Source organism: Antechinus flavipes, chromosome 2, assembly GCF_016432865.1.
Source record: "Antechinus flavipes isolate AdamAnt ecotype Samford, QLD, Australia chromosome 2, AdamAnt_v2, whole genome shotgun sequence".
NCBI lineage: Eukaryota > Metazoa > Chordata > Mammalia > Dasyuromorphia > Dasyuridae > Antechinus > Antechinus flavipes.
The window spans coordinates 651,137,263-651,164,905 of record NC_067399.1 but is presented as its reverse complement, the minus strand read 5'-3'; the positions used below and the strand labels follow the sequence as shown (position 1 = coordinate 651,164,905).

Below are 27,643 nucleotides of genomic sequence, written 5' to 3'. Positions count from 1 at the left end.
AAGGGCGCGCTGGGCCCTATTTCCATTAAATACCAGCTCCTGGGTTCTTCCTGATCAGCCAGAGGACACAATTAGTTCAAAGCAAAAACCTTTAGTGAAATGGCACAGAGAGAAAAACAGCAGTGAAATGCTCCTCACACTCACTTGGGGCATTTCTTCCGGTGTGCGCGTTGTCAGAGGGAGGACGAGACTCAATGAATCCAGCAGGAGGGCGATGTCATGGAGAGGCTTGTGCACAAGAACTTAGGCCCGCTTCCCACCGGGATGTCTCAGGCAGTGCAAAGTCGTTAGCAGGCACAGCTGCACTGGGTGGGGGGCATAGCTGCAACAGCCTGGGGGGCACAGCTACACCCGGTAGGGGGCACTAGATGGGGAACATAGCTGCCCTGGGCAGAGGGGCACTAGTTGGAGGGCACAGTTGCACTGGGCAGAGGGCCACTAGTTGGGGGGGGGCATAGTTGCCCTGGGCAGGGGGCACAGCTGCATTGGGCAAGGGGGTGGGAAATGGCTGTACCAGGCAGGGGGAAACAGCGGTTCAGCTGCCTCTAGGATGCAGATTCTTCCCCATAGAGAGGGCACATCCTTTATTTGTAGAACTGCTCAGGTGAGCTGCCTTGATGCTCTGGGGCGTCTTCTGGGTGCCTTGTGTCCTTTTGGGCTGGTGGCTCTGCGCGGGCAACATGGCCCATGAAGAGAAGGGAAGGAAAGCTCTCCCTGCTCTCCCCCTAGCCACCCACAGCCCCCAGAGTCAGCAGTGATGTCCCCACCTGGGCTTACTCTCTTAGACCATCTCCTGTCTCATGCTCCCTAGCAAGGATCTTGCTTTTTAGAGACCCCTGGGAATGCGGCAGTTGTTAAGCAGGGCTAGCAGCTCTCCATGTCCACGTGCGCTTGGGAGGCACCTCTGCTCGTGTCATCCACCTGGTGGGGCTGGGTCTGCCGAGCCCTGGGTGCTCAGTGTGAGACAGAAGCTGGCTCTGCCCTGATGTCCCCACCCGGGCCTTGGTTCTCTTTACAGTGATTGGCTCACATTCCCTCCAGGCCCTTAAATTCTCTGATTCTGTAAAGTGGGAAAAGGGAACAGCCTTAAAAATCTGGGGCAGAAATGCTGGGCTTTCGAGGCTTTGGGCCCTGCAAATACGGGCAGTTAGGCCTGCGCCATGGAGCCCCCAGAATCACTGTGTAAGCCAGGGAGGGCGGCTCACTGTGCGCAGGAGAGTCCTCGGGGTCTCAGAGGCCTTCAGGGTCCTCAGGCCCTGCCTGCTGCACTGGACTCGGCCAAGAAAACTCCCTTGTTCCTCCACAAGCCCTGCTTGGCAGGGATGGAGAACGTGCTTTGGTTTGCTGACTGAGCATTTGGTGACGTTCGTGTTTCCTCTGATCCTTTCCTTGGAGAACATAGAGAGGAGAGGCGCCTACAGAGGCCTTGGACATGAGAGCCAGACACAGCAAGGGGCGTCTTTGCAAAAGTCCTGGGCCAGGGAATGATTTGTTAGACCGTATTTGAAATGTTCTTTCTGGAGAAAGGTTCTTGGCCGGTCTCTGGCAGCAGAAAAAGGGCTCCAGACTCCCTGTCTATTGTCCATTCCCCGTCTCACAGTCAACCTAACTGTAAACCAGGCTGCACTGCATGGGTCACAAATTTTATGGACCCATTTAGATGCTAATTATTTATCTTACAGAACAGAAAGTATGTCCTAAGGACATAGTTGTAGCAACACGGTTTCATAGACTCACTGATCTTGGGGTAGGGAGGATTAGGGTTAGAGTGGGAAGGCATTTCGAGTTGGGGTTAGGATTAGAATTTGAGTCTTAGCTCTAAGACAGATGAACTATGTGGCGCTGGGCACATCTCCACCTTTATTGCCTCAGTTTCTTCATCTGTCAATTGGGGACCGTTATACTTTCTCATTCCTGCCTCACTGTGTTGTTGTCAGAGACCTGCTTGTCAAGCTGTGAAGTCCTATGTAATTGTGATCCCCTGCAGGGAAAGGTTGGTTTGTTATTACTGGAATTGCTTTTACTGAGTTCAGAAGTAATGACTACTATCGTTACCCTTCCAGCCTAGGGAGCTTATTTTGGAAAACTTAAGATTATTAATATTTTTTTTAAAATCCCTAACATTTGGAAGTGCTGAGGGGTCTGCAGAGATCCTTCTGTCTGACCTCTTCATGTGACAGATAAGGAAGTAGAAGCCTGGAGGGGAACTAGAATTCCAGAAAATCATAATTATTACAAAAAGCAAAGAGCATTTGAAAGTGTTTAAACAGAAGTGTGTGAGATCAGTGTTCTTTAGGTAATGGCTTCCTTAATACTCTGGTCTAGAACATAGTAAGTGCTTAATAAATGGTTGTTTCCCTCCTTCATCTCTCCATCTCTCCCTCCCATCCTTTTCCAATTTATACTTCATGACATAATGTAAAGAACAGTTTATTGAAGTTCAAGAATTAATTCTTTTTAAGACTGAAGAAAATAGATTTTTCAGTTTGTTTCAACACAGTGATTTTTCCCAAAAAAATATGGTTTATCAAGTGCTAATGTTTGTGGGTTTTTTTTTTTTTTGGTTGTTGTTGTTTTGTTTTTGTTGAGGCAATTGGGGTTAAGTGACTTGCCCAGGGTCACACAGCTAGGAAGTGTTATGTGTCTGAGGTCAAATTTGAACTCAAGTCCTCCTGACTTCAGGGCTGGTGCTCTATCCACTGCGCCACTTAGCTGCCATAATGTTTGTCTAAGTGGAAAATTTTTTATTGTGAATCTAACAGTCATCAAGTATTGCATTGTTGGAAAAACATACAGATCCCTATATAGTTAAACTTACATTTTTCTATTCTTTTGTTTATCTCTTTATCAAGTTGAAATTTTTCCATATTTTCAAATCAAGTAATTATAAAAGGTGCATTAAAAAAAAAAAAACTACCTCTGTCTCCCATTCTCTTTCTATAGTGGTTGCAGTTCCATGTATGATTTGCACATATAACTAATATTATTAATTATAATGGAAAGAATACTGATTTAAGGAGATGGGGTGGGGAGACAGAAGTGGGTAGAAACTGGATCTTCCTCTGTTCCCCAGAACATTTGCTCTGGTTCCAGCTCAGGCTGGTTTGTTCCTCATTTAGCTCCTCACCATGTTGGTACCAGACTTAATGTCAAGCCCCCAACTGGATTAGCTTACTACCGCTCAGCATTCTAGAACTCAAACAGTGTACCAGCCTCATCTTTCCTGGTAGCAAGGATGACCAGCACGAGTGACTATGCTTGGTGTAACACTGGATGGGGAGTTAGAAAACTTGATTTGACTTCTGGCTTTTCTACTTATACACAGGTATGAGGGGCAAATGTCTCTTCCATTTCACCATCCATTGAAGAATATTCACACTCCAGATAATTTTTATGATTGCTTTTCCTTTATCTTCCTACTCTTGTAGAAAAAGGAAACTACTCTAGTAGAAAGAGGTAGAATAATTATACACAAAAAATCAGGATTTAGAATCTGGAAAAGAGTAGCTTTCTTGTAGCCATTTTTTGTTATATTTTGGTCAAAAGAATTGTTTAGGTAAGATTGAGGAGTAAGACTAGACTAGGAACCACAATAATTGTGTGACCTGAGCAAATTCTGCCAGTATTTTCCATTACTTTGTCCATTTCCCCCTTTTATATTGACTTCGCCTACTTAGGAACAATGAATATTTTTCCATTTATTTAAATGTATGTAAAGAGTGTTTTATAGTTGTGTTCACATAGTTCTTGTGTATTTCTTGGCAACTAGACTCTTAAAATACTTTCTGTAGTAATTTTAAATAAATTTTCTCTCTCTTCCTTTTCTTTTTGTTTTGTTTTGTAATAAACAGAAATACTAATTATTTATGTGGGATTATTTTATAGCCCGTAACTTTACTGAAGTTAACTATTTTAATTGTTAACTAATTTAATCTAACTAGTTTTAGTTTATTCTTCAAATTTCTTGAAGTATGAACCATTGCATGCTCTGCAAAAAGCGACCATTTTGTTTCCTCATTGCTGATGCTTATTCTCTCAATTTCTTTTAGTTCACTTGGTATTTACTATAGATGGCATTTTGGAGACAATATTGGATAGTAGTGATGAACATCTATTCTTTACCGTTGCTATTAGTGGGAAGGTATCTAAGTTTATTCTCATTACTATTTTTTTTCCTATAAAACACATGCATCATTAGACTCTTCCCCCCCAGCATCATCTAGCAGAAAAATTAGATAGAGTAGGAGTTAACTTCATTCTAGTCCTGGTTATACCAGTTAGGGGGTTGCTAGTGATCATCTATAAATGATTTACTGTTGACTGGTTGGATATTTCAGGTTCTTGCTTTAAGATTCTAAAATTTTTTTGCACTTTTTTTTTTTTAACTGTTAATATTTAACATGGTATATACGCAAACATAAGTTGATTAAGTGAGACAATTTGTCACTTTAACTTATCCTTTGATAATCTTAGGAACATTTTGAGACATCACTTCTAGTTGGTACTTGATGTTATGTTTTATCTTCAATCCCTTAGACTTGTAATTTAATTATTGCATTCATTAGAGTTCTAAAATCTTTCAAAGTTAATAACATCTATATAAATTGTTCTGTTTCTGCTCATTTCCTTCTACATCAGTATATCGAGGTCTCAGTTTTTTTTCCTAAAATTCTTTGTTTTAAATTTTCTATGGAAAATAATATTCCATTATATATTCATAGACTATAATTTGGTTAGCCATATTTTAATTTCCAGTTTTTTGCTACTTTGCAAAGAGCTACTATAAGAAATTTTGTGCATGTAGGTTCTCTTCCTGTTTCTTTGATTCTTTGAACCTAGTAAGGATATATGGACAGTTTGTTCATTTTTTGGGTATCATTCCAAATTGATTTTTAGAATGACTAATCTAATTCATAGTTCCACCAAAGGTGCACTAGTGTTTCTGTTTTCCCATAGACCTCTAGCATTTGCTACTTTCTTCTTTTTTCATCTTTGTCAATGTAGGTCATGAGTTGATTTAATTTGGATTTCTGATTAGTGATTTGGAGCATTTTTATGTGGCTTTTGATTACTTGAATTTCTTCCTTTCCCTGTTTATATCCTTCGCCCATTTATCTATTGGGGAATAGTTCTTGGTTTTAAATTGGAATCAATTCCTTATTTATCTTTAGAAAGGAGACTTTTCTCAGAGAAAGATGTTTGCTGCAAAGATATTGCCCCAGATACCTCCCTTCTAATTTAAAAGTACAAAATCTTTTAAATTTTTCATAAGAAAAATCATCCACTTTATTTCCTCTGATTCTCCCTATTTGTTAATTATAAACTCTTTCCCCATTTGGAGATGTGCTTTCTTCTCTAATTTCTCCTCTAATTTGCTCATGAGGCCATCAAGTCTTGTGTCCTTTTGGAATTTATCATGATATTGATTTGAGAGGTTGGTTTTACCAAACTGCTTTTTCAGTTTTCCCTGAAGTTACTGTCAAATACTAAGTCTTTATTCTAGTACTGTGGTGTTTGGGTTTATTGAACAGTAGATATCATATTCTGATCAAATTCTCAATTTTTAACCAGTACCAAATTGTTTTTCTTAATAATTACTGCTTTATAGTTACTAATAGAACCTGTTCTGTTCTACTTTTTTTCATTAGTACCTTCACAGTTTTTATGACTGTTTTTATAACAAACTTTAAATATACCATAACTTATATAGATGTCTTTTGATATAACATCCTTAATAATTTTCACATTTACAACATAAAAATAATAACCACAATAGTATTATAAATATGAAGTATGGAGGTTTCTTGTTGTAAATTTCCTTAAAATGGGTCATCATTGAATGGTTACGCATAATTCTTTTTCAAACACTAATGGAGATAGATATTTTATTGTTATAATATTTACAACAGAAAATCCTGTTATGCAGACAGGATGTTCAAATGATAGTAAAATTTGAACCACTTCTTTGATAAACCGGAGAACTTTTTATTGACTATTAGCCAAACTAAAAGATTTTCCAGTTTAAATTCTTGTTTCAATGTCCCATCATAAGACATTCTCTTCTTGTTCATTTGAAATAAAATAAAATGTTTCAGATTAATCTGTGGCAAATGGATTTCTATCCACCTTTAATGGAGCTTGCCCAATAGTACAGATATTTGGGACAGACAGTACAGATAGATAAGAGATTAGGCCCAGACTTGAACTGAGGATGGGCTAGATTACATTCAGGAAGTGAATTTGCAAAGTTCTTTTACTGACCTCAAGCAGCCTGTGAAAGCAAAGATCCCTCTTTTCAGGACAGCATTTTATTGGGGTTGCTATATGGCAGTGAGGTGTGGGACACCCTTGCTTCTAAAGAACTAAAGATAAGGATCACACAGCAAGCAAAAGAAGGATGAGGGAGAGGATGTAGCACATGGACAGTGGGAAATTCCAAAGAGGAACAGGAAGTTGTAGAAAAATCAAAGAAGATGGGCTGCTCATAAAAATTAGATTGGCAGAAGGTTCCACTGGATCATTGATATTTTGGGAGGAAAAGACAACCTCCAGTGTGTTGATAGACCTCCTGTGGCAAACCTTTGGGAGAATATAGATAAGTCATCTAGGATGGACAATCAGGGATGGATTGTGAGCTCTGCTGTTGGGTAAAACTCAATTTGAATATGTCCCTCATTATTTAGAAATATCTAGGCCATCAAAATAAAATGGTAATGATTTCTATATAGACCAGGCAGCAATTAAAGAAAGTCTTTACTTTCTTCTGTTTGATGTGCAGAACAAGTCTTTTTAAAATTAAAAAAAAATTTGTTAAATTCATTGTCTATAATAAATTTTTCATGCATTTAGTCACTTCATTTTTCTGGGTTAGATCTTGAATTTGAAGACCTCAATTGATTATTTAGAGCATCCAGTTTTTCAGAAATATTGGCCTAAATTTTTGTTTATTAGAAGTATCTTCTTTTCTTTGGAATAATTCTCATCCTACTATTGACAGGATATTTCAGTTTTTTAGATTCCATGCTAAATGCAACCATAGCATTCATATAAAACAAGTCCAGTGAACTTTCTTCTTCCTGATTAATTGTACTTGTGAATTTCATTGATAAATACAGTGGATCTTTTTCTCTGTATTTGAATTTTTTTCTTTGTTTTTCTGCTACTTAAACTGTTATCTCTCTTGCATCTACTTGTATTAGTCTGTGTAGAGCCTGAGTCAGACAATAGTGATGGCAGCCAACTATATCAGTGTAGGTATTGGTACATCTACCAGTATGGGTGATTTAAAGTTGATCACTTTTTTTTCATGCTTTACTACATAATTGTTGCACTGCTTTCATTGTCAGTTGGATTGAATTCACTGGGTTAATCTTGCTTTTGATTTGAACTTTGTTTCCATTGGAAAAAAAGTGATTCTGTTTATGTGGAAGTTGGACTCAAAATATCTAGTTATTTTCATCTTGGCTTCATGGTGCTTCTAGAACTTGTTATGCCCCTGAACTCTTGAGTTCTTCTCAATTCTGGAAGTCCACTTTGTGTTTTTTGTGTTTCTTGGCTAGACTTTTTTTTTTTTTTCATGAACTAAAGAATAAATTAATTTCCAAATTGAACAATGTTGGTATAAAGAGAGAATGTGGATAATTTGACACATTTTGTTGATACATTTAAATTATGTATTTCCCTGGATATCTCATCTGGAAGAATTTCTATAATTTTTTTTTTTTGACTTGTAGGTGGAAACATTTGGCAGAGATTTTATTTTAGAGAGAGTATATGCTAAAGTTTGACAGTGTATTCAATATTATTGCCTTTCCTCTTGGGAAAAAAAAATTCTTCTGCATTCTGCAATATCAGACAGTTGTATTTAGATGGGATAGGGTTGTGGTAAGTGATCAGTGCCATATTTAGTGACAGTATATTTTCATCTGTCACTGGTGATCTTATTTGGTAGTTTGCTCTCATATCCCTGGGAAACATTTCATAATATTCCAGAAATCTCAGAAAATGGCACACTTTTCTTTCCAGCCTCTCTTCCTCTTTTCAAAAGAGAAGACCTTCAGAGCCCTGAAAGAATGCCAGAAGCTGCTCATAGATAGAAAAGACGTCTCCGATCCACAAGTTCTAAATCTAGGCTCTGGGGGGAAGCTGAGGCTGCCTGATGCTGATGTTCCTTCTCTTTCAGATGGGATTCTCCTGCATCCGAACACTTCTGCCGAGAAGGCCAGAAACGTCCTCTCTGTGGAGGCCGCCCCCGGAGAGCTGGTGGGAGAGCAGGCCGCCATCCAGCCGGCCCCGACCCAATCCAGCACCAGCAACTTTTCCCTGAAGCAGTGGGGCACCGACATCAAGTGAGTCTGTCAGCTTAATGGCCTCCTCAGCATGGAAGGTCCAGAGGCCGGACTCCAGTCCAGAGGCCTGGCTGTGGTCTGGCCCTGTGTGAACCCAGGCCTTTGCAGTACTTCTCTGGGCCTCAGTTCCTCCTTTATAAAGTGGGAACACTTTACTTACGGTGAGGGAACGCTCTGGCAGGGTTTGGTAAGCCTTCCTGGCTTTAAATGTGAGACGGGGTCCTTCCTCAGGATTCTGGGGCGTTCTGCCAGCACCCCCAGCACCCTCTGTCTTGAGTCTCTTCTCTCTAGAGAAAGACTCTCTTGTACATAAAATAGAATCACAAAAGTGGTGCAAAGGAGAGGAAGATGTCACAGAGTTACACAACCTTAGTCTGGAGAGAGCCCTTGAGATCCCAAGCTGGGGCCCAGAGAAGGGCTGGGAGACAGCCGGGCCAGGGGCTCGGGGCCAGGAGCAGAAGGAGCTGGCTGCTCCAAGGCAGGACGCAGGGAGGGGAGCTGGGCAGATCCTGCTTCTGACATACATGGCCTGGGCCCTCTCTCTGGGCGCATCCCCTGCCACCTGGGCAGCTTCTGGGCCTGCGCCCGCCTCCCCGACTTAGAGGGCCTCTGGGGGGCCAGCCCCACTCCCGGGCTCTTGTGGTGTTCTCTGAGAAGCGCCCGTCCTCCTGTTGGGCAGCAGCTCCTCCAAGCCGGCTGGTCCCGTCCATTGGACAGCTCCCAGGCTGGGGCTTCCTAAGAGCTTGTCAGCTGGTCTGAGCTGTGCCAGGGCAGGGATCGCCCGAGTCTGGACCTGGGCTGGAAACCTCTCGAGATGGGAAGCTCCCATCCCCGGGGAAAGCTGTCATTGTTAGGGAGTCTCTCCTCAGGCCGGATGTAAGTGTTTCCTTGTCGCTCTGAGGTCCTGTCAGGCTTTCTCACATGGTTCTTAATCTAATCCAGAACTCTGCTCATAACTATCACTGCCATCTCTAAAAAGGCCAGTGAGAGGAGGAAGCGAGAGGGCCCGGGGCGGAGGAGGCCCTGGGCTCCCCGAGGGAGCGGGCGGCATCTTGGGCCCCTTCCTGGGAGTCAGCTTGTGGTCAGAAAGCCCTGGTTGTTGTGCCCTCCAGGGAGAGTGGATGGAACGAGGCTTGAGAGGCAGGGAGTCCCTGCATCTGTTGTGAAATGGTGCTGTTGACCCATTGACCTGTCCCTGGCTGATCAGCAGAGAGGAGCTGAGAGTCAGGGCCCCAGGCCTCCAGCCTGATGACTTCATGTGTTGGCAGTGCTTTGTAATTGCGTGTTTTTTGGACTGGGCCTGAGTTGGATTTCATCACTGTCGGAATGCTTCTTTACTAGAGCCCTGAAACACAGTCTTCAGTAACTTGTCCAGAGACCAGCAGGGGAGCTTTGAACCCAGATCTCTACCCATTATACTACTCTATTAAGTAACTGCATCAAACCATCCATGTGGCACAGAGCTATTTAGTGATAGTCCTCTAATTTCTCGTTTTATTCATAGTTAAATAGGGAAAATGCCTGCTTTTCATACCTTCTCCTGGGAGGGGGGCTGGTGAAATAAATATAAAAGGACTTCGGAAAGGTCAAAATTTTATACTACTATAAGGTGGCATTTGTATTGGAGGTTCCCATGCCCATGATGCTATATGGTATAACTGTCTTTTTATCACGAGAGATATTAACTGTAGTTTCCATGTGGCATTTTCAAAGTCATGATGGCTATCCAAATTTTTTTTTTTTTAATAAGGCATAATATACAATAGTCACCGTATGACCTCAGAGTTTAATATTTACAGAAAATTGGCTTTTGCTTTGAGTCTTGCTTGTTTTGAAGCTCAGTGTCTCTGTTAGCTTACTTTGAAATACAGATTTGTGCTCTTTAACCCTCAGTGGTGGCTCTTTCTCTCCTGTCCATCCCTTCTGTTCTGCCATATACTTACCTCCATTAACTAAGTTCAGGAGTTGAAATTTGTTTTGCATGACAAAAGTTAGGATCATTGTGATTATTAGAGCCACAGTTCTACTTAATGATATTTCACATTTTTATGTAGCATTTTACAATTTTCTAAGGGTTTTCCTTAATGTCACTGCCGGCTGGAAGGTTATGAGATTGGCCAGCTAACATAACTAGTAAAAAGTGAAGCCTGGAATGAAAACTAAGATTTCTGAGGCGAAATGCTATGGTTTTTCTTTTAGATGGTGCCAGTTCTGTTGCTCTATTAAAAAATGGGTCCAGGCTTATTTTTTCATTAAAGCTTTCGTTTTCTGATAATAAGGACAGCTTTGTGAAGAGGAGAGGAGGAAAAGCTTTGAGGACAGAAATGACTTTGGAGAGCTCCATAATACATTGTCCATCATAGAATGTTGTTCTTTTCAAGTACCTTAGATGTGTCCCATTTTGGTCAGCCTTTCCTTGGGTCCGTTTGATGGCCAGGCAGCTTTCCCAAAAGAAGTAAACTCTATTGTGACCAATGTAAATGTGTTGGAACTTCCAAAGTTGAAGTTTATAACTTAATCCCACAAGAGATGGACCATGGAAAAATGGAGCCTTTCAGTTTGTCCACAGACACAAAAGTTCCTTGAATGGTAAAATCTCATTGCAGGGCTTTGTTTTAAAGTATGCTCCTAGGCCTCTGATTGAGAGACTTTGTTGGCAGGCAGGCAGGGTGTCAGTGGCCTGCTGGAAGGGAGAATTTAAGCAATGAGTTCTTAGTGAGGCAATATCCCTTTCTTTGTTAACATCTTTTAATCCCATTGAGAGGTTTGGTTACATTGGGCTTCAGTGGAATCTGAAAAGTCTCTTGGTGGAATTCATATGGTTCCAGGCCCTTGAGAAATTTGATAGTTGTTTTTCTAATGCTTCTATGAACTTTTTTAGATCCAAACATAACAAAGCAATAATAAAAAGTGAACCATGCAATTTGCCTTTGAAAATCTAGATGGAATATTAACATTTGGCAGAAGTGAGCTATTACCATCTTGGGCTGTGTTACTGTAGATCATTTTTGAACAAATGCAAAAAAAATAAGCTGATGTTCATCCTGCATAGTAGATGATCACAAAGTATTTGTTGAATGAATGAACTGATTATAGGATCCATAGTATCGGGGTACTCTACCAGGTATTGACTGTGTTAACCCTTTCAGTAGAAAGACTCTACTTAAACCCATTGTGAACTTAACTTTACTGCCTTGTTTCATGCCATTTCCCTTCACAGATTGTTAATGGCTGAGCAAGACCACCTGCTGCCGCCCGATCTCTTCCTACCCTCTATTCCATGCATTTCCCAGGTCTTCTCCCACTGTTTCCCCCATTGCACACCTCCGCCTACTGAAGACCATGTCAGCATCTTTATGAGTCAAAGTAATCACTTTCTCCTCAAATTATATTTTCTTGGATCTTATCTTTGTTTTATGGCAAAAAGGCAGAACTGCTCTTTGGCATTTAGGTGATGTAGTGGAGACCTGAATTCAAATCCAGCCTCAGACATATTCTAATCATGTGACCCACGCCAAGTCACTTAACCCTGTTTGCCTCAGTTTTCTCAGTCTGAAAAAAAAAAAAAGATGATTTTTGCACCTGTTTTGTATAGCTGGTGTGAGGATGAAAGGAGGTAGTATTTGTAAGGCAATTAATACAGTGCCTGGCCCACAGTACTTAAATAGTGTCTTCTTCCCCCTTTCTCTTACAACATTTTATTTTAGGCTTTACCTACTTGTATACATGTAATTTCTCTATTAAATAAGAAGCTCTCTAGGGTCAAGAACTCTTTTAGAAGTTTGTATTGCGTACTTTGTCTAGGAAGGGTTTCTTGCATTTGTTTTTATATCATCTAATAAGTATGCTCTTTTATTCAAGGAGACATTAATTGATTTTTACTCCTAAACAATAAGCAACCACCTCTATCAGCTATTGACAGAGCAGACCTTCATCGGTATAAATTGGTGCAAATTGCAGCCTCATCGTGCCTTCTTGTCCTTTTTTATTCTTGTACTTGTTCTTTAGTAGATCCTTCAAGAAAATCTACCCACTGGGCTAGAAACCTTCCTCTTTTGGGGGAAATGGGATGGGGGAAGTGTACCAGAGCAATGCCTGGGCTGGCCAAATGTTACTTCTTGCTTTTACAACATGACTTCCTTTCTTGATGATACATTTCTAGGAAAATATCCCCTATACTATTTATTGCATGCCATTGTTTCATCTGCTACAACCTGCTTATACCTATCTTGTATTAGATCTCCTTTGCCCTTTGAGTCAGGTATAATTGTGAGTCTTTGGAGAATGTACCATCCCAGTATTTGCCACCAGAAGAACATTTGTGTTAAGTAGATGAAATTTTATGTCAAAAAACATCTTGGGCTTATTGAATGTACTGCAGAAGTCACAAGACTTAGTGGTCATATGACCAACAAGATGGAGAATAGGCATTTTTTCTTATCCTTACAGCCTCTCAACCTTCTTCAGAACAGAAGTTATGCCCCAAAGATGCCCCTACTTCAGCTATCTCCATGGTTTGGGTCAGAAGTGTCAATCTCAGATGGAAATGGGGTCTCTTAATTATATATAAGGACTCCATGAATTGCATCTTAACTAGAAAACCATATGTTAACATCATCTGTGTTCTACTGTAATTTTATTTATTATGTAAAATATTTCCCAGTCTAGAGCACTGTGTGTCCATGTTTCATCCGTCTAGTCTAGGACACCAGGAATCCAAAAGAAGACAAAGCAAAACAAAAATCCCATGAACCAATAACTCCCTCCAGGTCACTCAGTGGCTTCCTCACCATCCACCTCATGCCCGCCTAACCCAAGGGCCCTTCACTTTTGTCCCCCTCCCTCATTCAAGTTTCCTGGGGATCTGAGCTGCAGACTGTAAAAAAGAGGGGAAAATGGGACTCCAGCCTGCTGTTCCTGAGTATATCAAAAGAGAAATGAGAATTGTGAGAGCAGCATTTAGAGTCAGAAATAGTTAGTAGGATAGAAAAATTTGAATCTACAGTGGCCAAGTCTGCCTAAAGAAATAGACAAAAGAGAGGGTAGCTGATTAGGGATGCACATAGAAGCAAAGGATAGTCTAGACTCAAGCAGAGGTCCTCAAACTACGGCCCAGGAGCCAGATGCATTTATCTCCCCTCACCCAGGGCTATGAAATTTCTTTATTTAAAGGCCCACAAAATAAAGTTTTTGTTTTTACTATAGTCCGGCCCTCCAACAGTCTGAGGGACAGTGAACTGGCCCCCTATTTAAAAAGTTTGAGGACCCCTGCCTAGAGGAAGAAATGGAAAAAACAGTAATATTGAAGGAAGACATATTCTTATTTCAAGAAAAACATATTGGTCTTGAAGAGAAGTCATCAAGCAACAGCACAAGGATTATAGATCTAGAAAAATCCAAGTCAAAAAACCTGAATGCCATAATTCAAGAAATAATAGAGGAAAGATATCTGGAATTTCTGAACACAGGAAAGGAAGAGCAATGGAAAGAATACATAGATTGCCTACAGAAAAAAACCCCTAAACCTGCAAACTTCTAGACATATAGGATTAAATTTAACAGTTCAGTTCAGAAATTCATTCTGCAAGTGACCAAGAGCAAGACCTTTCAGTACAAAAGTAGGCAGGGAGCAGTTCCCCAGAGAGAAGCTAGATTAATTCTCTGAGGCTTGAACAACCCCCTTTCCTGATACACTCCACTTTTTATCAGAACCAGTTGTTCGTACTTTTGGTCTTAGATCAAGCCTAAATTTATCACTTTGAACTTTCTATTCTTTGCTTTCACTTTTGCCCTCTGTAACAAAACAGATCAAGCTTTTAAGGGACAACCTTTCAGTCATTTGCAGGCAGCTATCAGGACCCCAGGAACCTTCTCTTCTCCAGGCTAATAGTCTCCAGTCAGTCCTTATGGGGCAGAGGCTTTCTAATTTGGGGTTATCTGCAAAGGTGATAAACCTACTTCTATTCCTTTATCCAAGTCATTGAATAAAAAATGTTAAGCAGTGAAAGGTCAAGCATGAATCCTGGGGGCACTCCATTAGAGACCATCTTCCAAGTAGACAACAAACCATTAATGACTTGGAATATAACCCTTCAATTCTTTATCTAATCCGTGTTTGCTCAACTTTTCCATAAGAAGAGCATGAAATAACTTTATCATGCTTTGATGAGTAAATTGCAGCATTCCCATTTTCTATCAGTTTAACATCAAGGTTTGTCTAGCAGGATTTGGTCTTGCCAAAGCCATCCTTATTCTCAATGGGACCCATTTTCTTTTCTAGCTGTTCACTAGCCATCTTGTTAATAATAAATTCTGGAATTTTGACTGGAATCAAAAGTCAAATTCTCTGACTTAAGAGTTTGCAGGAGAGGAGAGTGGCTAGGTGGTACTGTAGATTGAATGCTGAGCCTGCAGTCAGAATGACTCAACTTCCTGAGTTGAAATTTGGCTTCTGGCACTAGCTGTGTTATCCTGAGCAAGTCACTTAACTGTTTGCGTTAGTTTTCCTGTCTGTAAAATGGGCTGGAGAAGAAAATGGCAAATTACTTTATTATCTTTTCCCAGAAAACCTTAAATGTAATCATGAAGAGTCAGACATGACTGAAAATCACTGAAAGAATTTGCAGATTATATTCTTTGCTTGAGGGGAAGAAAGGGATGATATATCAAGATATTTGCCCTTTTTCAATCTTGCAATTCTGTCATTCATTTGATCTTTCAAAGACTATTGATGATGACTTGGTAATATAGTTAGTTAGGTTACTGTTGACTTGAATTCATTAAGGACATCTCAGTGCTTTCTTACTATCTTTATTTATCAACTCCATATTGACCTTTTTTGTTTGGTTTCCTGTACAAAGTTTATATTTAGTTCTGGAACTAATAAATTGTTAGTGCCCGTCATTTATAAAAACATACTGATTCACTAAATCAATGGATTGCCCACCAAACACTATATCCTAAACAATAGACATTTTTTATCCTTATTTCATAGGATGCTCTTTTTTTTTTTAATGGTGATGATTCTCACTGAAGAGATTCTGGTATATTCTGGGTCTTAATGTAATTCATATAATGGCATTTGAAAATCTGGAGTATTTTATCATCTGTAAGAATCCCTCTTCCTTTGAGACCCCATATAAGACATCCTTCATGACTTTGGCAAATATCTTTGAGCTTCCTAATTTTTTATGCTTCCAATAAGTTAACAAATGCTTATTGAGGAGAAAGTGCGGCAGGTAACCTTGCACAGTCCACCCTCACTTTATTCCAATTCTCTTGCATGTCATGACATCACCTCCCTGAGAACAAAGGACAAACAACAACTAAGTGCCTTCTATGTGCCAGACATTGTGTTAGGTACTAGGGATTTAAAGACATACAACATATAATGTAGCTTATAAGCATTGTTGAACAGAATCATCTTTAAACTTGAATGTATGAAAGAATTCCATATTATCTTAAAATGTAGGTGAGAGGAACCCTCTGTTGAAGAAGAACCTGTAAAGCCACATTTTGTAGTATTGGAATAAAATGCTTTTATTTAGTCAACAAATACAACTGGTTATTGTATTCACTCTACTTTCCTCTGAATTGAATACTTATAAAGATGTGATCTGGTATAGTAACTCAAAATAAGTGAGAGCCCACCTGTTCAATTCTCATTTTGTCATCAATAAAAACTCTATATAGATCTTTCTTAGGAAGATTGGAAGGAGTCTAAGTTGGTTGTTATTTTTGTACTTTCAGAGGCCTTTTTTGGGAAGTGTAATAGTATTGTCTGTTTGTCAGTTCCATTCAATATCTTTGGTATCTTCTCCTCAATGAAATATTTTATAAAATGATCTCCTGTTGCACATTTTTCTCCTCTATTCAGTGTGGGTCTAGCTGTAATTTGTATGGATAACTTAAGTACTACTTCTTTCTCATGTAGACATTGGAGACAAAAGTGGTGGTTATGCTGTCACTGATTATAAAAAAAAATCACTTGTAAAAATGCATATTATTTTCTTCCAGTTTTTCTTTTTTTCTGTCCTTTTTTTCTGAATGTTCTCAGTTTATTAACTTGGAGTTTATCAATTCTCATACTGAGCTGTATATACTCTTCTTTTGGATTATTCTTCTATTTGCTGTTTGAGATAAAACTGCTTATAATTATCTGCCATCTCCTGTAACATTTCACAAGTGAATTTTTTAAACCACTATTGTCCTTGGCTTCCAATTGGCAAAGAGAGAAATGTTGGCTGAGGTGTTTCTGACTTCTTTGGAACTCGCCCTTATTGCCTCATATTAAACTTCTATCCAGAATGGCTGGATGTATTCACAATTCTACCAGAACGTATCAGACACTAACTTCTTTCAGATATTTACCAAAATTGGAAATGTGCTGACAAGAGTGATTAGGCTCTCCTTGGTGTAGTAAAAGGTTTTAAGTAGCTGTTCCCTCCAATTTTCACAGAAATTCGATGTCTTCATTTCGACCTGGAAGAGGAAATAATGACAGCCGGAAGAGTGTGTTTTATACCAATGAAGAATGGGAATTTATAGACCCCAATCCAAAGGATTTAGAGGAATCTGTGCTTCATGAGCAAGGGAAGAAGCAAACCTCTGAGGGAAACAAAGGTAAAGATCCAGCTGGGGACTTCCTGCTCTGGGCCAAGCAACATGGGGGCTCCCTGGGCCCTCGCCTTCCCATGGCCGCAGTCTCCACCAGCTTCTGGACATCCTCTCTCAGTCCTTCAGCCAGACCTCCCTGCTTACCCAGCCCCCCGCCCTCCTTCTTCTACCTCTCAGACTTTCTCTTTCTAGTGCCTTCTCCAACTGAAACCCATCCTGATTGCTTCCAGCTTGTGTAGCCACCCGGCAAAACTGTCTTTATAGAGCTTTCCTTTGCCCCCCTAGAATGCAAGTTCCTTGAGCATCGGATCTCTATATCCCCAGCCTCTAGCAAGTATTTAAATGCTTGTTGAGTGCATGAAAATGACACAAGCAGTGAAAAGGTAAAAAAGGAGAGAAATAGAGCCCAGTTCAAAGTAACAGAAACTTTCAGTGGCCCCAGCACCATCAAAAGAAAAATTATATGGCTACATAGGTTTTATTAAGAAATAACTCTGTTTTACTTCTTGTGCATTGTTTTTTAATTAATTTATTTTTTTTTAACGGAGCCTGCTTTAGAGAAAGCTATAGAAACACAAAGACCTTTTAGCCCCATATGTAGAAAAAACAATGGATTCTGGTCTCAGTTCTGCCCCTCTCCAGATGTTTGACATTTCCCTCTCTGCCCCATCTCGATCTTTTCTGAGATAACACTGCTGGAGGCTGTACCCCTGGAAAAGGCCTGTACCCCCTAATAGCGTGCTTATCACCCCCATTTTATTTATGGATGCATGCGTTCACTGCCCCCTTTACTTTTATCAGGTTGAAATGGTAGAGATGGAAAATGCCTTTGGACTCTGGAGCTGGCAGGGGCTTCTGAGGTCTTCTGGGTGAAACTTAGGAAGCCAGCGGGATTAGAGTCTGCGTCTCTGGGCTCCTCTGGGGGGAAAGCCCCCCACTGAAGAAAGGAACACCCGCAGGGTTGCTTGCCTCTGAACAAGTAGATTGGCATTTAGTGTCTCAGACAGTTGGCAGGGTGCTGCTTCCGGGCTCCAGAAGCCCATACCCGCCAAAGCCAAGTTTCAGCAGGCCCTGCCAAGTGGGTGTAGGGTGAGGGCTGAGAGCTCATTCAGAGATGCTCCTCACCCAGACGAGATCTGGAGCAAGAGCCCCTGATCACTGATGGAGCACTCCCCTTCCCCTGTATCCCCAGCACTGTGCTAGACGCTATGCAAGGCATGAGGCAGGGCCTACCCTCAAGGAGCACCCTGTCTGCGGGGGAAGATAAGACGCAAAAGTGGGGCTGGAAGGCGGGTCTCTGGCATAGGCCTGCACCCTGGAAGAGGTCAGAGGGGCTATTTCATTCGGCAGAATGATGAGTTTCTAGAGAGAGAAAGTCCTGGCGAGCAAACGAGTGGGAACCGATGAGCACTTGGGGGGCCCCTTGGGGGCGGAGGCTCTGGAGAAGGTTGGGGTTTCCTGTAGATCTCATCTGGTGGAATGAGCAGCTAGGTGATGACGCATTGTTTTGGTCACAGCAGTGAGTGACTCTGCCGGCTGGGTTATGGGATGGGGAGTGGGTGGTGGTCACTGCCTTCATCAGTGAGGCCGGAGGTCCCCGTGCCAGAGCTAAGGGAGAGCCCCTAGCGGAGGGAGAAGGTGAAGCTCTTCAGGGGCCACGTTCTCCTGTCTGTGAAAGTGGGTACGCTACTGGGGTCACTAGGTACTGCTAGGAAGCCCCCTATGCAGGAATGAAAGGCAGTTGTGAAGTTTCAGATTGAGTTTCATGGCCTCTACTCGACAAATGGTTTTGTTTTTGCATAGGAGTGACTAGCTCGGCGTTCCCTTTTGATTTTGGCCGTATTCCGTATAAAGGAAAGCGACCTTTGAAAGAGATGATTGGGTCATACAAGAACCGAAATAATAGTGGTGATTCTCCAGTTGAATGGACTTCAGGCAATGGCAGTAAATCAGCTTCTGAAATGCAATTGAAGTTTCAAAGCCAGCAGGGAGACCTAGAAAGACTGAAGAAGGAACTCTCTAGCCAAAAGGTAACTGTTTCTTTTTTAAACTGCATGGTGAATAGAGAACCAGAAATGAGTAAGAGCTTCCATATTTCACATAAATATTTAAGACATTTTAAATCCCAGAAAGTGAGTTTATTTTAAAATTTCCAGAGCCCATAGTTAGTGTTGCAGTTGCAAATATTCTCAATAATGTTAGCTTGATGTCTTGAATTTTCATTGAAGTCAAACTAATTTTTTTAAAGGGGAATAGCTTCCTACTTCCTACCTTGGTCTGCATCCACAAACCTGATTATTGCTTTTAATAGGTTTTAGAAATCTTCGTGACTCAAGGAACTGCTAGCTTCCAGTTTTCAGGAGTCATTAGAATTAATGATAATTTAGTTATATCTAGCTGAGACAAGCCAGATAACAAAATTAATTTCTGAGTCAATTGGAAAAGAAAGATATATTTTATGACTTACATGGACTTGAATAATTCAAGTGCTAAAAATGCCTCAGATTCTAAGATGAATTTAATACTCATATAAATATTCCCATAATAATACTTACTGTTCATTTAGTTATTCATGTATTATGATTTTTTCTTTTCTCATTGCGTTCCTTAAAAAGTAAATACGTTTTTCTTAAGTCCATCAAGGAGAAATTCTGGGTTTTAGTATTCTCAGCAAAGTTTCTTCATTTTCTGGTAAGTGCTCTGAGGAAGGTTGCTGTTATTTTATTTTTCTTCATTTTAGGTTTTAATAATTCAGCCTACCTCTGTTATTTCCCTTACCCCCTGTCCTCTCCCCAGGAACTTGTACGACTTTTACAGCAGACGGTCAGGTCATCCCAATATGATAAATATTTCACTAGTAGCCATCTTTGTGATGGAGTCCCAAAAGAGAAACTTGAGCTTCTGCACCAAAAGGATGATCAGATCTTAGGCCTCAGCAACCAACTTGAAAAGTTCAATCTGGAAAAAGACAGTCTCCAGCAGGAAGTAAAGAACTTGAAATGCAAAGTTGGTGAACTCAACGAACAGCTGGGCATGTTATTGGAAACAATCCAAGCCAAAGATGAAGTGATCATTAAACTCTCCAGACAGCTCAGTGAATGTGAAGGGAACGCATCTTCCCAAACACTCGGCACGTCCACGTCCGCTTCTGTTAACAAAGACCTCCAGGAGCTCGACAGACTAAAAGTAAGCATGTTAAAAGGTAGTCTTTATCTTATTTGTTACAGGAAGAGGAACCAGAAACTCACATTGTTTGGAAGTGATTGGGAAAAATTGGTTGCTAATGATGTTGATGATGAGCTTGAGAAATTGCACACTCCATGTGATTATAAAATAATGAGACTGTTTTTAGCGAACTTTCAAGATGTCATTCATATCTAAGTGAAGGTTCTCCTTTCAAGTAATCAGTTTGAGGCCCTCAGTCAGTCAGCAAGCATCGATGAGGTAACTGCTGTGTGCTGAGCTCTGTACTAGATGAACGAATCTCAGAAAACTCATGCTTAGAGGAGCAGAGAGGGACTTGATGTGATGAGGGGAGCCCTTTAGGAGCACTCCTCTGGGTCAGGAAAGGCCTCGTGAGGAAAGTAGCACTTGATCTGAATTTTAAAGAAAGAAAAACATTCTAAGAGACCAAGGTGGGCAGAGAATACATTCTGAGCAAAGGGCAGACAGCTAGGGCAGGGCATGAAGATGAGGGATGGGAAACGGTGTCCTAGGTGAGAAATAGCAAGGACAACAGTTCGGGTGGACTGAAGAGGAAAAGAAGGGAAATAAGGCCACAGCTGTGGACTTCCTCATGCTTAAATGGTTTGGAATCACACAGGGAAGCCGTATTGTTTTATAGTTATATCACATTTTGAGAATGACAGTGATGATTTCTTGCCTGTCCTCAGTTTGTATAATGTGCCATAATTCCTCATCTGACCTAGTTGAACAGTAATCAGAGATTTGTTAGCCCCAGAAAGCTAAGCTCTGTTGCCTCTGGGGAAAGGATGCCCCACACTTCCTCGAGAAATGATAGCGAAGGGCAACAGGGCTGCGAGTGTAGGTTACTCTAATCCTGGTTGACCCAGAAGTAGCGGAACCAAGAGTGTATTCTGCAGGGGAGATGCGTTGCTCATCACTTGAGATATCCACAGCCTTCTTTGTTGCTGTCTCAGAATATAGGGATTATGGAACTCTCTCCTCTCTTAATCTGCACCAGCCATGAGACATTGCAGACTGTGTAGCCTGTGATTCCAAAATGGAGTTTCCTTTTCCTCCAAATCCTTCCCTTTCCCCATCTTCCTGCTACTGTCAGGGGTACCAGTGGCCTGTCAGCTCCCCAGGTTTGCAAACTGTTTGCTCTCCTTGGCTCTCCACCTGTTTTCATCCTTTTCCTTTCGTAACCTCTCTCAGATTTGTCTCCTTTTCTGCTGCACCCCCCGTGCAGGCTCTCTGCTCCAGGCCGGTCCTCTGGCCTTCGTTCTCTCCCTGCTGCTCAGCCCCAGCATCCCATCATCCCCCTCCTGTTCACCCAGTGCTTCCATCACGGCTCTGGGAGCAGCTCAAAAGCTCCTTTTGGCACTGGAAGCCTTCATAGCCTACTTCCTTCCCATCTCCCTCCTGTGTCCTCGGTGATTCAGACACAGGCCTCCTTGCTGTTCCTTGATCAAGACATTCTCTCTGACTTCTTTCACATTTCAGCTGAAAACCCAGCTTCTACAAACAGGGACTATTAATTTGCCTCCCCCTGTGGATTACCTTCAGTTTAGACCTCTTATTTTTACCTAGTTTTCATACTTCCCCTCCATTTAGATTGTGAATCTTTGGGAGCAGGGACTATTGTTGCTTTTTTTTTTTTATATCCCTACCACTTAACACTAAGCCTAGTACCTAGTAAGTGCTTAGTACATGATTGTTAACTGATGTCAGAGGATCCATTGTGCCCAGAGTTGGGATTTAAGTCGGGTCTTCCAGGCTAACACTTTATTCATGAGGCTCCTGTATTTCTCACTGAGAGATATACAGAAGAAAAGTCACAGAGAATGAGCATGGACCTGAGTTCCAGCCCTGCCAGAGCAAGATCAGAAGTGCTGATGAGGCAGCTGAAGCTGCCCTGGAAAGCCCAGGATGACAGAGTGATAAGAGAGGGAAGGCAGGATGGACCTTGTCACTTAGGGGGAAGAGAAAGAACTGCTCCATTCAGTCTGCTGCTTTTCTCTGCCAAAGAGAGCGACCTTTGTGCCAGAAAGGAATAACAAAATGGCTTATAGTATATTTGATACTGCAGGTAAATATGGAATTCCTAAGAGAACAAAGCTCTGCTTTTTTTGAGTTCAGGTCACCTGGCTCTGGGAATTTATACCTAGCAGGTGTGATTGCTGAAGGATTGTGGAAGATGTCGAGGGACCTCAGATCCTGGACTCGTTAGCGAGAAGGGAAGAGCCCAGAGTGGACAGACCTTGGCAGCGACCTTCACTTAAAGTTTTACGTTCTGTTTTATAGGGCTTGATTAACTTTGTCATCCTCCTTCCTTTGTTTTTTACACTAACAAATCAGGGGAAGCCTGTGGATGAAGCTTTCAGAGATACAGGCAAGCATAAAGTGTCTCTGTCTATTGGAGAGATGGAAAAATGTGGACTGGATGATACCACAGCAAATGACCAGGGTCCCAAGAGCCATCTTAATGGTTGAAGATTGTCTTGGCACTGTGGGACCTGTGGTAGTTACCATTTTTATCAGTAACTTGGATAAAATCATAGATGGAGTGCTTATCAGATTTGCAGATGTCTGTGATGCAGAAAGAAAGAGGCAAGGTTCAGAAATAGTGCTCAGTAGGCTGGGACGTGGAGCTGAGAACAGAGATGAAAGTTAATAGTAGTAAATAGAGTCTTACACACCTGGATTTGGAAATCAACTTTTAGAGTGCCCGACTGGTGATGAGGATCTTGACGGCAGTCTGAAAAAGATCTGTGGGTTTTAGTGGACTGAAATCTCAAGAAAATGGTTCCTTGAAATGGGAGCCAAGAAAGCCACCTTTATTTACTTTAAAAGATGTGTAGTTTCCAGGAATAAGGAAGTAAGAAAAGAACTGATATGTTCTTTCCTGGCCAGCCCATGTTCAGAACTGTGCCCCACGTTTTCATACTGAAAAGCTGAAGGGCATCCTGAGGAAGGTAGCCATGGTGGTGAAAGGCCTCTGGAATTCAGGGGAACTGAGGTGCTGAGCTGGAGTTGAGGAAAGCTGTCCTCAAGTGTTTGAAGGACTGCCATGAAGAAGAGAGAACGGGCTTGTTCCATTGATCTCAGGAAATCAGCAGATAGGACAGGTTTCTGCTTGTAAATCTAAGCTTCCTGACAATAAGCACTTTCCAGAAGTTGAATAAATGGCCTGTCTCCATTCCTCACTGGAGGTCTTGGGCCGAGACCATCTAACCACTTGTCAGGAGGGGAAGGGGACGCTTTTCTGAGATGGGGCAGGTCTGGAGGGCCTTGGAGATAGCTTGTGAGTCTGTGAGGTAAATGTAAGGCACTTGGTGGTCCTGCAAATGATTCATCCGTGTGGGAAATTCTCAGGATGAATCCTTCTTTCCACATTGCGTCGTATTTGATGGTTGCCTGAGAGGTTGAGGGACTTGCCAGTTGCCACACAATAATATGTGAAAGGTAAGGAATTAAATTGAGGTTTTCCTGACTTCAACGCTCTGGGGGAAAAGTAGGTTCTTGTCAGTGTGTTTTAAAAAGACCCACAAACAGAAAAGAAACCCAATATTTGTGAGTGAGCAGAGATCCGTTTCGATCACTCCCACCTTCCACATCCTTTTCTAATATAAGTAATCTCGACTTTTAGCTACCACAGCAATCTGCATCTACTAGTCATAAGACAGTCAGCATTTTTTCTAAAGCACAGCCCCTCAGGCAGAGCTCGTTGTCCAGATGTCAGCTCGGGAATGGGGGTGGTGTCCTGGTGTCCTCCAACTCAACCGCCATAAAGCTGTTTTAGTTTTCTTGGCTGCCGTTTCCCGCTGCCCTCTCATTGAGTTCACAGACCATTAAAGCCCAAAGTTCTTTTTATCATGAAAAAAGTCTGATCATAATTCACCAACCATATGTTCTTGTCATTAATTTTTTTCATACTAGAACATAGGGGATGTTACATTCATGCCCACTGGATTTTGTCATACTGGATTTATCTATACAACTGCCAAATACCTCAGATTCTGAGGGAGCTTGCGTAATAACAGTCTGTCCTGTCTGTGAGCCTGGGACATCCTGGGGGAGGTTTGGAAATCATGGTCCCCATAGAAGCTTTACACCAGGTCACTGGGTCTCAGGACAAGTCACTTCCAGAGGTGCAGGATGTTATGAAGGGCAAGCAAGAAGGTTGCTGGGTTATCAGTAAGACCCAACCTGCCCTCAGGGGGCATCTATGCTCAGAGGAGACGCCTGCAAAGCAGACCTTGTGCGATGGTGAGATAGGACCCTGAGGGGAGCCAGAGAAGGGCCCCCCAGCTGGAGGGGAGGCCTTCGGAGAGTGGGCTTCGGGAGCTCATTTTGAGCCCCAGGGCTCCCGGGGTGGGGCTATGTGGCTGTGGATCCAGGGCCCCTGGGGGTGAAAGTTGGGGGGTACCAGAAGGGCAGTGGGGGGGCATACTGTCACCTATGGCTAACAAACAACTGCACCCCAGAAATTGTGTAACTTAGAGTCAAGTCAAACCACTAAACCTACCGCATAAACGGCTCTGTTAAATCCTGGAGTACAAGGAAAGGCGGAACCGGCCCAGTGAGAGAGAGCCTGGAAAGAGCCAGATCAGGAAACACTGGCACGGAGCTGTTGGGGGTCACTTGAGGGGGGGCAGCCCTGAGGGAAAGTTGTGGCAGATGGAGCCAGGAGAACGGGACAGGATGGGAGGGCACAGGGGCGGCTGGAGGAGGTGTGTGCAAACTGTGGGGCGAAGGGAGGGCCAGCTCAGGATGGGCAGAGAGGTTAGGCTGGGCAAGTCTTGTAGTGATCAGCCCAGAGCGAATCCAGGGGGCTGATATCCGCCCTGGGCAGTGGTCTGGAGGGAGCGCAGAGAGGGGCGGGGTCAGGAGCAGAGCCAAGGGCCAAGATTGAGAAAAGGCCATTACGAGATCCCAGGGACTTTGGATGGGCATGAGGTTGGAACAAAGAGGAGTCAGTGGGGAACGAGGCTAGCCAGCCCTCTCAGAGAAGAGCCATGAAAGGAAGGCAGGCTATGGGACAATAGTCCTGGGGAGGAAGTGAGGGTCTGCGAAGGTGGGGGAGGGAGGGCAGGTCAGTGGCCGGGGGTGGGGGGGAGATATCACCAGCAGTCAGAGGGGGAAGACTGGCCGGACAAGGGACAATCTGCAGTAAAACTAGGATGGAACGGAGTCACTCTTGTCTGGTAGAAGAGGCAGAAAGTATCTGGCACATGGGCATTGAGACCAGGATAGTAGAGGGAGCTCTTGGAGGACGTCCTCGATTCTTAGCCAAGAGGAAGGATGGCGGGGAGCTAGGGAGGTTGAGGGACGTGGCGAGGTTCGGAGGAGCCCCTGTAAGGGGCACAGATGGAAGCCCCTCAGCTCCGTTTGTGCCTCTCTCGATTTCTCTCATTCCCGTGTGAAAGGCTAGGGGCAAAAGCAGCTGACAAGGACTGCAATAAGACATACAATCAGGGAAAGAGGACTGCTGCCCCCCGGGGAGGGCCTGGGGTCCATCCCTGACTTGGGGGACAAGTAGAGAACCATCAGGTCAGGGTCCTGTGCGGGGCTGATGAGAGGCTGCAGGGAGGGAAGTGGAGGACCAGAATGGTGGGGAGGGGCGGCCGAGGGTGGCCAGCCCTTCTCAGTGTGGCTACAGCCCTCCTGAAGGAAGATGGCCCAGAGACTGCGCTTGGACTGCCCAGCATTGCTGGGGTGAACGAGAGGGGGGGGGCAGTGGGGGGTAGAGGGGGACTCTGGGGTGTGCAGGGGGTATTCCCCCAGGGGAGTGTGAGCATCCCTGACTGTCTCTTCTTCCTCCTTCCACACGACACCCACGTTCTCTGGGCGCTTCTTGACTTTGTACTTCCTCTCAGAGCTGTGAGCTGCGTGGACTCTGGGGCCGTCTCTGAGCAACGCCTCCAGCCCCACTGCAGCAGCAGCTGAAGCCACGAGCTGTGGGCACGTCAGGAGGTTTGCTGGTTGGGTTCTGGGAACAAGAACAAGACTTCCTGTTAGCAGAGGTTCCTTATGTTGTCCAGTCCAATCCTATCTCCTACAGCTTGATTACACATAGAAAAGACCTGATAAAACCAGAATTGTAATATTTTATTAAAGTACCTGAGTTTTTTGCTTGATGAATTTTAAACTTTTCCCTCCACATCTAGAGGGGATCCTTGATGATGTCATTGAGCTGGGATGTGGAATGATTTGTAAAATGTCCAGATACATGCTTTTTCTGAATCTTTTTTTTTTCTCCCCCAGTGGTGATCCCAACAAGTTGACATTAGTTCACTTATCATTTAGTTTATGAGGTTTGATTAAATTCATCTAGAATGGTTTGTGCTATACCCTCCTAATTTGAAAGAAAAAATTGAGTGGACCAGAAGTCACAGGAAAGAAGCTAGGTTAAACAGTACTCATTATAACATGCCATTGGATGACTCTGATTCACTGAGGGCACATGCTTCTAATTCATGGAAACTCTATTTAGAAATGATAGGTTCCAAATCTGAGTGAAATCATCAAGATTTTCTGTCTAAGGCCAAATTAGGACAGACCTGTCAGCCTCCTGCTTTGAAATGAAGCTATATTCTTCTGATGTTGTCTTACAAATACCTAATAAAAATTGGATTTGTGCATATTACAACCCAGGGATCATAAAGATGGCTTGAACAACTTCTGGGCCTTAGAATTCTCTTAAATTTTAAGACAGGCAATACGATCTGGATTGATAGTGGTCAGCTGCTCAGAGTGACTGGGCACATTGCTCCATTTCTCAATGCCCCAGGCAGCCAAGACAACTTCCTGAGTAAGTTACAGGGCTGTTTCTGACCTGAATTGGTAGTTTGCGTACTTATTTCCCTACACTTAGGAAATCACAAATTCAGACCAAAATGATTCTCTGTAGATTTTTTAATAGAAGCAGAGATTAACGAGGATATTCCTAAAACAAACAAAAAAATTCCCAAGTCTGTACATTTTCTTTCTTTTTAAATAGGTAATTGATGCTCTTTTAAACATCTGTCACTTTTTAGTGGTCTCCTTCATTCCCTTCATAGAGCTTTCCCTTGTAATAAATAATTACAGTCCCAAACACATAGAAGCAGCGGCTGCGTCTGAGATGCCTGCGGCCTACCCTTCCGCTGCGGGTCAGCAGGCTTGCTTCCTCACGGATTGCTGGGATTGTTGCAGTCACCTTCACGACCCTTCCTTTGCTCTCCAGAGGTGCTGGCGAGACTTACTAGACGTGTTTCTAGTACAAATGCTGCAGGTAGCTGCCCAGAGTTTATAGAGCAGTGTGCTGGTGCCTTCCAGATGCTCGCCCTGCAAGGACAGGAAGGTTACTCCAGCTTGCTCTGCCGGGGGGGGAGCACCATCTAATGCTGGTGCATGTCCGTGGGGGCAATACCATTTAATGCTGGTGGATGTCCATGGAGGGCGCACCATCTAAATGGGCCCCTGCCTTTGTGGGCCTCTTCATGAAGAGGGAA

General features: G+C 42.6%; 1 protein-coding gene across 1 annotated transcript in view; it reads left to right on the top strand.

Annotated features, from left to right (window-relative positions):
• Window positions 1–27,643, top strand: part of TBC1D2B (TBC1 domain family member 2B) — a 66,638-nt gene that overhangs the window by 20,333 nt on the left and 18,662 nt on the right. Inside the window, exons 3-6 of the mRNA XM_051982406.1 lie at window positions 8,183–8,348; window positions 16,807–16,970; window positions 18,768–18,994; window positions 19,761–20,150. Of these exons, the coding sequence (XP_051838366.1) occupies window positions 8,183–8,348; window positions 16,807–16,970; window positions 18,768–18,994; window positions 19,761–20,150 (947 nt within the window). The remainder of the gene's footprint in view (window positions 1–8,182; window positions 8,349–16,806; window positions 16,971–18,767; window positions 18,995–19,760; window positions 20,151–27,643) is intronic.